At 41.3% G+C, this 11,049-nt stretch overlaps 2 protein-coding genes across 2 annotated transcripts; one reads left to right on the forward strand and one right to left on the reverse strand.

Annotated features, from left to right (window-relative positions):
* Positions 1-290: 290 nt before the first annotated feature.
* On the forward strand, positions 291-6,764 carry LOC143317418 (uncharacterized). Its single transcript, XM_076725570.1, has 6 exons — positions 291-471; positions 3,751-4,017; positions 4,216-4,464; positions 4,666-4,818; positions 5,472-5,546; positions 6,757-6,764. Exons 1-6 carry the CDS (start codon positions 291-293, stop codon positions 6,762-6,764), a joined length of 933 nt encoding a protein of 310 aa, XP_076581685.1.
* Positions 6,765-7,716: 952 nt separating this feature from the next.
* LOC143317419 (low affinity immunoglobulin gamma Fc region receptor III-A-like) lies at positions 7,717-10,696 on the reverse strand. The gene is made up of 8 exons (XM_076725571.1): positions 10,666-10,696; positions 10,364-10,423; positions 9,963-10,223; positions 9,613-9,879; positions 9,113-9,358; positions 8,888-9,010; positions 7,852-7,949; positions 7,717-7,749 (listed from the first exon to the last, which is right to left on the reverse strand). Exons 1-8 carry the CDS (start codon positions 10,694-10,696, stop codon positions 7,717-7,719), a joined length of 1,119 nt encoding a protein of 372 aa, XP_076581686.1.
* Between the last annotated feature and the right edge of the window lie 353 nt (positions 10,697-11,049).

Below are 11,049 nucleotides of genomic sequence, written 5' to 3' on the forward strand. Positions count from 1 at the left end.
CGTGTGCTTCATGTTTATTGTTGCATGTTTCCTTTGTTTGTGGAAAGAGAGACAAAACCAAATCAGTAAGTCACAACTTCGTTACATTTCTTCCAAAACCTCAAGTTTCATGGTTATTTTAACATTAATTACGATTGAGAGTGAAGGTCTAAGAAGGGCTAACAACCTCCAACAAAGAGCAACACCACATAAACTAAACACACACCTCTTCTGTCCACATAGAAACCTCAAAGAACAGGAATGAGCTTCTGGTGGAGAAAGAAACACACAGAAAGGCAGAAAATGAGAAAATGGAGTATCTGGAAAAGGCAAAGGGAAACCTTTATGAGGAGCTACAGAAGAATGAGAGAGAAAGGAAACATGCACTAGAGGTGATTACAGAATTGATGGAGCAGAAGAAGAACCTGAAGAACCAGAAAGAGAAACTGATCTCACGACTGCAGGACGACAAGACACAGATAATAGAGACCAGTAAGAAGCTGGGGGAAATCGAAATGCTTCAGAGAAAGGCAACAAAGCGTCAGCTGGATACCATCATACAGAGAGAGAAAGACCACGAAGAACTGATGAAGAACACAGAGACTCTACTGCAGCTAACAGATAACCTGATTACCAAAATGACAGGAAAGAAAGTAGAACTCGATAAAGACAAGGAGCAAATAAATAAACACCTGGAAGAGATAAAAGGACAGAGAGAAGAGATTCAGAGGAAACTTCAGTCACAGCCGTCAGAGAGAGAAGAAGAAAAAACTGATCCATCAGCCAATGAGCCTCAATGATTTTTTACTTGATATTTAATGTATAAACATTGAGAAAAGCTGATCCTTCGTCTCATCAGTTGAAGTTATCTCCCTACTTTAGTCCAAACCCAGTAGATCAGCTTCTTGTGTATTGCTGTGTGTGTGTGTGTGTGTGTGTGTGTGTGTGTGTGTGTGTGTGTGTGTGTGTGTGTGTATATGAGGCTCTTCTTCACTGACATAAATAATACTTTGTACAGAATGTGTGATTAAATACTTATATAGACTTTGTGTCTGCATTTGGTAAGATTTTTGTCAAAAATAAAATGAGACCTAAGTATTTCACTCTAATACATGTAATAAATTATAATAACTGAACATGATTCATTTTGAAGTGTTTTTGATATCTTTTCTGATTAACGTTTGCCTCTCTAATTAAATTTCATATCATTTTGTGCTGTAAGTCTGTTTTTAGTCATCAGTCATGTTATTACTTGTTTTTGAAGGTGTGTGTGTGTGGGGGGGGGGGGGGGGGGGGGGTAAACAATATATGAGGCTGACTAAATAAATGAATGAATAAATTTTATTAGTTCAATAATGATTTAATAACTGAGTACCTTTTTTTATTTTTTTTTTTTCCTGTGATGCATTAAAAACAGTAAAATAAATCATACCTTTAGTAAAACATGTTGCACATGGAATCAGTTCATCCAGCTGAGCCTCCATTGAACCTCCATCAACATCACAAACAGGGAGGGGACAAAGGACGCAAATTAATATGCTTGACTTGATTGGCAGGAATGCAAAAGCAGTTCAGGTAAAGACACAAACAGGAAATTCTTATGCTGGAAAATAGCATCTAAAAATCTCTCTTAAGTGTCAGAAAACATGTTTTTGAATGAGACACGACACACCAGAGGCCCAGTGAGGGTCATGTGAGCACCGAGAGGTTGGTGAACCATAACTGACTCCTCAATAACAGAAGTGTCTTATTGATCCTGCAGAGCGTCCTGAGACGCCCTTCACCCTTTTCTCTGTCTTCTTTTTTATGTGGTTTGTATCTAAGAGGCTCAAAGTATCTTCACCATCTGCAGCGTCTAAAACAAAACATAGAGGATGATGCAAAGCACGCTGTTTGAAAATAGGTCACACGTCTATTGGTAGTTTTCATCTACTCTTCTGCTTGTGGTAAAGTCTGACTGCACATGCTAACAAGACACGAGCGTGACAACTTTTCCAGCTATTTCATAGAACAAAGGTTTGTGTTCCTCTTATAAAGATATAGCATAAAGGTTGTTAACGAGTGGTTGTGCTGCTTGTTACAGTATCATATTAACTGTTTAGTAGGGACGAAACAAAAGCTTGGTACTGTAATTGCAATTCTGACCTGCTAAAAGTACCTTTGCCACTTCAACAGAGTTTGTCTGGCGTTTCCTTTCTCTTGGTTGTAACTTAAAGATTAGCTGTAATTTCTCTGCATATGTGTGTGTGCAGTCTTGGAGGAAATTGTTACAATAGTACAGCAGCAGCAGCAGCGCCACCATTAAAATGGTAAAACTAGGTCTAAAGATAAGATAAGACAAGACTTTACTGATTGAAAATTCAGTCGTTACAGTCAGTTCAGTGGCCCAAAAGGGTCAAGACAAAAAATAGTGTACAGGATACAGAATAGAAGAACAACTATGTATATGTACATGTACAGATTATAAACATGCTAAATGCCAATAAAAGCACTATTGCCAATATTCCTATGGGAAAAACTACAAATGTCATATGTTGCATTGCACTTGAGAAATGCCGTTGCATAGAGAGGACATTGAATTTCACAAGTCTATGTTTTATGCACAATACAGTCTATAAAAATACAGTTGCCAATAAAGATAATAAATAAGGTTATTGCACAGTTGAGAAAAAATACACAACTTAAGAAATTGCACCAGTTGAAATGGATAATGTGAGCATATATTAGCACTGATAACAGCAGTGCAATACAAAAGTCAATTTATGATGAAGAATTGAGAAAGAAGCATCAACGCGGAGCTACATCACATGATGCTGGAGTTAGTCTGACAGCTGTTGGGATGAAGGACCTGTGGCAGCGTTCTTTCTTACAGACTGGATGCAGCTGTGTGTTACTGAAGGAGCTGCTGAAGCCCCCCACCATCTCATGCAGGGGGTGGGATGGGTTCTCCATGATCGATGTCAGCTTGGCAATATATCTGATATATTCAATTCAATTCAATATCATGATTGGCTATGAAGGGGGCGTCCTGGAAAGGCTCCCTCGGTCAGCAGAGGAGAAGCAGGAAGAGGAGGAGCAGATTCTGATGTGATGCTCTAAACTCAGTCTGATGTTCAGACAGTCAGCAGCGAGACAACATGGAGGTCCCAGCTCTCTGCGTCAGACTGTGTGAGTACTGACTGTCTGTCATTGTGAAGTAACACGTGGTGATATAGATAACACAGAGCGCTGTAATCTGCTCACAGACACATCAGATATCACAGACAGCCCATGTGTTATGTTATATATGTTATATCTTCCATCTGACACAGTCGACGGCTCTCTTGTCTCTCCAGTCATGACTGTGTTGTTGCTGCTGGTCGCACAAGTTGACTCCAGTTATTCCCAAACAGCCGGTAAGCAGCAGTTAGAGAATCAGTCACACTTCACAATGTCATGTGTACTTTGTGTGGTTTGAACAAAAACCCAACTTAACTCGGGACAGTGAGAATTTTGGGACCTGAAACACAGTCGTGGGCGACAAAAGCGTAAAGGATTACATCTTAAACTTGTATCTCAAGTGATGACGCCTGAATGCTGGTTTGAAAACAAACCAATTGGTTCATTTGTTCTTTCATGGTTCACTTGGACATGAGCCAGAACATGTGAAGAGTGTGTGATCATGTAGTTCATTATAACACGTGCTTTAAACCATCTCGTGTGATTTTGTTAGCAGACATTTCATTGCAGAGTGTTTGGTTTGAAGCGTCTCCTTCTTTGTGTCTGTGGCAGACGAAGCTTTTCCTCAGGTTGTTCCAAACAGACAGCAGCACTTTGAATACGAGTCCGTCGTTGTCAGCTGTGAGGGACTGGACGGGCTGACTGGATGGAGAGTGATGAAGAAGGTCAGAGGAGTCGTTAAAACGTGTGCTCCCAGCTGGTCGACATCAACGGGTCCCTGCCAAATTAAACATGCTATTCCAGAAGTTGACAGTGGAGAATACTGGTGTGAACTGGGAGGAGGAAGAAAAACCAACTCTGTCAACATCACTGCTACTGGTACACAAGTAATAATACGCTTTTTGAAATAAATTCAGCTCTGAAGGTCATTCATCACATTTTTAGTCTGGAGACATTTCAGTTTGAGGATCAGCTGATTTATATGTCCAGGATTTGACATAATGTGTGTATTTTGAAACAGTTCCTGCTCTTCTCAGAGTATTTCATGTTTTTCCAAACATGCTGTATGTTGTTCAGGTGTCTCGGTGATCCTGGACAGTCCCGTCCTCCCTGTGATGGAGGGAGACGCTGTGACTCTGCGCTGTAGACAGAAGCAGACGTCGTCCTCCAACCTCACCGCTGAATTCTTTAAAGATGGCCACTTCATGGAGAGCAGCTCTGCAGCGGAGATGACCATCCACAGCGTGTCCACGTCTAATGAAGGACTCTACAAGTGCAGCATCTCTGGAGCTGGAGGATCACCAGAGAGCTGGCTGCTTGTCAGAGGTGACACATCAGTGTTTCAACATAAATCAAAGATTATTAGTTTAGTTCCATGTTGGATCTGAAGCTGCTCTGCAGTCTGGCTGAGGATGAGTCACAGTTGAGAACAGTTTCAAACATGTTAAAGCTCTTCAAAGCTGTGGCCTGAGTCTCTGAAGTGTTTTCAACATTTTGGTCAGAAAAATGATATTATGACCCCAGCAGCTCGTGAAGACGATGAGCCTCGGCCGTCCCCTCAGCCTTCCTCCCATCATACCCCTCAGCTCTCTCTGCTGCTCTACATTGGTCTCAGTGTTCTGGCTCTGCTGCTGTTGGTGGGATTACTGCGATTTAGGAAACATCAGTCAGCCATCAGAGGTACGGACAATAAGAGTAAAGAAACTTCTTCATTCTTGAATGTTTCCTCTGCATGTGTTAGAAACTGTCCTGGTGGTTCCTGACTGCCGTCACACTGTTAGTTCACTTTGTTTTGTTGGTTTTTTATTCAAGAAGGTACCACAACCTCTGCTTCCTCCTGCCAGTCTTCCTCTTCTACACAAGCAGGTGAGGAATGCCAGCCTCCTTTAAACACACTTGTTTTTGTGTAATTAGACACTAGGGAGTTTGTCCCAGGTGGGAAGGTGGGCTCAGATACTCTCACAGTCTGTACAATCCTAAGATTGTATACATACAGAAAACCAACTTTCAGTTATATCTACCTCTTAAACCTTTGATAAAAGAGTCCGATAGCTACAGATGTAAGAGTGTGAAGTGAGGCCCAACAGAAACATGCTAAAGTTTGACCCCCAGTGATTCACTCAATATTTCTACATAACAAGAATTCACACATTAACTCCGTGACTCACGTGACCCTAACGACTCATATGATGTCAGAGGGGGTCAACGACTCACATGTGACCTCAACGACTTCCAAGGTCACAATGATCCTGCAAGAGGATAAATGCCTGGGGCTCTGTAAATTTTTGTCTGACTACCTTCTCGCTACTTATGTGCAAAGTGTTTTGTTTCAGTGTCTGGAGAGGCCCGATTCGCTGTTCCAGTCGAGGTGACATATGCTATGGTCACCAAACCCAGGAAGATGAAAGGTAATTAGCTTGACATTGAGAAACACAGACTGCAAACTCAGCTGCATTAGTCTGTATGTACGTCAGGACCTTCAGGCTTTTGTGATAGTTAGAGCTTCTTTTTAGCAGTTCAAGCAAAAAGCATGTGACAAACCCACAGACAGAAAAAGGTAGACGGCCCCTGAGTTCATCAAGTAGCAGCTCTCGGAGGAAGCTGTTTGCGACTCTAATAGCCACGATGAAAATATCACAATGCAAAAGCTACGTTTATTTTAATCAGAATACCAAGTACTTAATGCCAAAGTCTCAGTGTTCTGGCTCTGCTGCTGTTGGTGGGATTACTGCGATTTAGGAAACATCAGTCAGCCATCAGAGGTACGGACAATAAGAGTAAAGAAACTTATTGGTTCTCCAGTGTTTCCTCTGCATGTGTTAGAAACTGTCCTGGTGGTTCCTGACTGCCGTCACACTGTTAGTTCACTTTGTTATGTTGGTTTTTTATTCAAACAGGCACCACAACCTCTGCTTCCTCCTGCCAGTCTTCCTCTTCTACACTAACAGGTGAGGAACACCAGCCTCCTTTAAACATAAACGCATAAATCAAACGCAAATAAAAACAAAGCAAAACATGGGGTTAACACAAGAGTTAGAAGTATATTAATAAAATGTCCCTTCAATATTTTAAGAATTTTAAAAAGCTCACTTGCTTTTTAAGTAAATTATTTTATTTTATACTCATTTTTATTTTTTGCAAATCATTGTCTGCCCGTTTGCCTACCTGCTGCATTTTCATTGTGTTTCAGTGGCAATATATGCTGTCAGAACAGTGTCAAACACAGACTGCAAGACCTTCAATCAGGTAAAAAAAGCTTGTAGATTTCACTCAGTAAGTCGACCTTCCTTCAGGCAGCACTGCTTGTGAACAGGTTTAGAGCAGCTTAAACAAAAACCACATGAGAAACCCACAGACAGAAAAAGGTTGATGGCACCTGAGTTGACTGCCGGGGGGAGGCTGCTTGTGTCTCCAGTCACAGCCATGAAAATACCACAAGACAATGCACATATTACCTTTATTTTTATCAGGACGCCAAGTACTTCAAGCTGCTCTGCAGCCTCTCGTGTGGTGTTGGCGAGTGGTCAAGATTTTATAAATAAACAATGAAGACTCATGCGCTGCAGTAAATTTGGACCCTCAACGCATTGAGTCTGTCTGTTCTTGTGTGTTTTGCAGGTTACTGAGAGCAGAGAGGCCTGACTCAAGAAGGGAGGAGATCATTTTTCTATGAGCTGTTTTCGGATTGTTTTCGTTTATATGTATGCAGTTGGGTAGTTGTGTGCATTCATGACAAAAGATAAGGACAAATATTCCTGCTGGGCTTCCCTCACCATGAAATTGCGACTGTCTTCCAAAGAAAAAATCTCTGGTATTTAAAAGATCATTTTACCATTAGGCATGGCGTCCCACAAGGCTCAATTCTGGGCCCCTTACTGTTCAGTGTATATATGCTGCCATTTGGTTATATGAAATTTGCTATGTAAATAAATTTGTTTTCTTGTTGTAATGATTGTGTTGGACATTGGTTAACAAGCAGAAAACACTAAAAACAGATAAACAATCCATCAAAAGCCGTGATTGTACTTGGACCAGTGCACGAGAGCTCCACTGGATTCTCCAGACTAAGAACCATCAGAGTGGGAGCTGGTATTAGTGGTTGGCTCAGGGACGAGTTTTCATACTCAGCAGCATTTTCAGATGTCAAAACACTGTTTGTCCTTGCAGAGTATTTTAACATCATCAGTCTTTAATTTTGAAAAGTCATTTATTGTTGAACCATGTGACATATTCTCCTATCAAGCTATTCACGTAAAGACACAGGAAGTGAGAAAATGCATTAAACAAGTAAACTGTGATACAACTGTTTATCCATAGAGTCGTTTTTAACGTTATTATGTAAAAAATGCACTGCAGTCCTAGAAAGCCTGCCTTGATTATTAACACAAACGTACAAACAACAACCAGACAGATGCAAATAAAATGATGTGAAGATGTAGTATTTGATGTAGTGCTAAATAAGGATGCGTGGTCCCAACTAAAGTACTAAATACTACAAGTTATTTCACACAAAGTTTATTGAAAAACTCCGAATTACTGCAACAACTTCCTTGCACATGCAGTCCATCATGATCTCCTTCAGTCGAATGTTTCTTCCTCTATGATCGTCCTCTATGACACAGGAAATACATAGATAAAAGAAATACAGGATGTACTTCCTTGTCTTCGTGTTTGTTATGGAAAGATTTTGAAGGTATATAGAAGGTACTCTACCTTATGGATGGAAGCGTACTGGGGATCCGGATCTGTTGAAGGCGGGTCTGTGGCTTCTCTGAGAGCTGGAGTCACTATGAAGCTGGATAATTCTGATTCTGGAAACATGGAAACAAGTGAAAACTTCGTCCTTTGTCTGAATTTATTTTTTCGTTCATTGGCTCTGTTGCACTTGTCCGCCAGAAAGGAAATGGGATGGTTGACTCAAACTATAATTTTCCATGTAAAAGATTTACGTTCACCTCCTCCCTAAAACACGTGTGGTGGTATAAAAACTTAGATGTGGCAAAATTAACCAAACTAATTGTAAAAGAAACTCTTTAAGTTATTCTGTATATGTACAATGTGCCCTTAGGTACTGTCTCAAGAAATTCATCACATCTACACACCATTGTCCTAAACCATTAAAGTCATACTAACCATTTGGGAGAGCTTTTGAAGTGTCATCAACAACTAAAGGTTCATCTTTACCTGATAGAGAGACACAGAGTCAGTAACATCCACCACGTAGCATCATGCTGTGGCATTCAACTTTCGTACTGACGGCTACAGACTGAAGGGGTCGAGAGGCCCAGCTTCTGTCTGAGGTTCTGTGCTGTGGTTTACGCTCAAATTATCAAATGACATATTTAGATGGTGTGAATTAATTCAGCAGAGGTTCTCAGACACTACAGTCACATCCTTCTAGATGCAACTGCTGTTACTGTTGTTGAACTTTGAAAGTGGACGACTTTAACAGGCACATTGACTTACCCCCTTTTTTGACGACATTGTGCAGTTCCCTGTTTGGATCATTCATCTTTGCCTCCAGTAAGACTGCAGCGTAAAGAAAATGTCTATTATCATGGTGTTGGCAGGACGCTGTCGAGCAATTCAAACTCAATTTAAGAGACGTCATTGGCTGAGCACAGACACTGGATAGCAAAAAGCATCTGATTTAGTATTTTGGCCACTTATCAGCTTGCTCTCTGAATTTACATCTTCACTTTCTTTGGTGTCCTGTTTGTATCGTTTGTATTACATATAATTTTGGTACCTAGCTGTTTCTTCCGGTAAAGAAGTCCAACCACAAGCAGCTGCAGCACTAATATGATGCAGATGATGATCCACAGCAGGAGCTTGTAATGGCGGGAAAACTTAATCTCTTCTTGGTCAGATGCTGGAAAGATGACAGAACGTCTATTAAAAACTCTGTTTAAATTGAATTGGTGCATAATGCAGGTGTTTGACTTTGAAGCTTTCTGCCCCTGATGTGTCTCACCTTCGACCAACAGCCGGCTCTCTGCCGATTCTCCAGCTCCAGAGATGCTGCACTTGTAGAGTCCTTCATCAGACTTGGAAATGCTGTGGATGGTCATCTCTCCTGCAGAGCTGTTCCTGATGAGGTGGCCATCTTTAAAGAAGTCAGCTTTGAGGTCGGAGGAAGTTTCCTGCTTTCTACAGCGCAGAGTCACAGAGTCTCCCTCAGTCACAGGATGAGCTGGACTCTCCATAATCACATCACCTCCTGAACAACCATTAAAAAGATATTTCACCAATTTCATACCAACACATAATCAGTGGTTCATCTGTTTATCCCATTCGGGGCTGCTGATCAGTTTACACCGATTGCTCACTGAATCATTGGACAATTCAGCATTCTGGTCAAGTATACAGTGTACTTAACGTCATGTAGGAAAGCCTGACAGTTGTGTGCCTGCAGGCTTTGGAGTTGCACCTCCTACATGGAGTTACATTACGGAGTTGACTTTTTAAACATGCCTTCTTCTCTATCAAGTTTGCCTCTGACAGCCAACCAGCTCTCGGGTGATTCTCCGGCTCCAGAGATGTTGCACTTGTAGAGGCCTTCATGAGCCTTCAAAACTCTCTCAATGGTCATGTTCCCGGTGGAACTGGTCCCAATGTGGAGGCCGTCTTTATAGAAATCTACTGTGAGGTTGGAGGAAGTTGTCTTGTTTCGACATTGCAGAGTCACGGCATCTCCCTCCATCACAGGAAGAACAGGACTCTCCAGGATCACAGAACCAGCTGAATGAGGGACAGAGTCCAGAATGAGGGACTTGACGCACCATTTGTGTTTCACGGTTAAAGTCTATGTACAGTCAACATACCAGTGACAGTGATGTTGACAGTGTTGCTGATCTCTCCTCCTCCACCTTCGCACCAGTATCCTCCACTGTCTGATGGATATGCATAGTTGATCGTGCAGGTCATGGTTGATGTCGCTGTGTGATTTGAACACTTTGGAATTATTTCCTTGATGTTTCTGACTTTGCATCCAGCTGAGACATCAAACCCTTCACAGGTAAACGAGACAGAGTCGTATTCAAAGAGCTGCAGCCTGCTTGGAACAATCCGAAGAAAAGCTGCTTCTGGCACTGAGAAACAGGGAACAACGTAAATTAAGAACTTGGTTTCCAACAAGAAAATCTATATATAATGCAGAATGTAATATAAACAATGAAATGATGTTCTGCTGTTAGGGTTGGATACAGTTTTAACTGCTTCTTACCAGATGTCTGGGCATGACTTTGCTGAACATGAGCAAACAGCAGCATCAAGCCGTTAATCCCTGGAGAGACAAAAGAGGAGATCTGTGTACATAGATGCTTTTTTTACTGTATGCAGAATTCAGATTTAATCACTAAAACAGGTGTAATTACTGTAAAGACATCTCAGATTATTGTTATCACCAACTTCTCTAATCTCAAAAATTTTGTAACCCAAATTTTACAGGTTGATTAAAGATTATCAACCAGAAGCACTTATCAACCATTTATCTCTATTGTTTAACAAGAAAGAAGACAAACTCACACAGTCTGACACTGAGAGCTGTGACCTCCATGCTGTCTTATCGCTGACTGTGGGACTCAATCAAAGCTCAATACAGCACAGTGCAGTTGAGAACTTCCTCTTCCTGTGCTGGTTATCTCTGGTGTTCAGCAGGCTGTAGCTGCACTTCTGTGATGCGGATTTACTCTGAAACAGCAAATGCTCTTAGATCTGGCTGAAACGCAAAATACAATGAATAACTGAGGCAGGTGCAAATGTGAATAACTGTGGAGGTTTTTGTTCATAATTTATTGGACAAACTACAATTTGCCATGAATATCTGCCCAAACTTCCACGGGAATCCAACTAATAGTTGTTGATGTGTTTCACTCTGGGGCCAAAAGTAGTTGCACAGGTTGAATTAGT

The sequence above is a fragment of the Chaetodon auriga genome, chromosome 24, assembly GCF_051107435.1.
Source record: "Chaetodon auriga isolate fChaAug3 chromosome 24, fChaAug3.hap1, whole genome shotgun sequence".
Lineage (NCBI taxonomy): Eukaryota > Metazoa > Chordata > Actinopteri > Chaetodontiformes > Chaetodontidae > Chaetodon > Chaetodon auriga.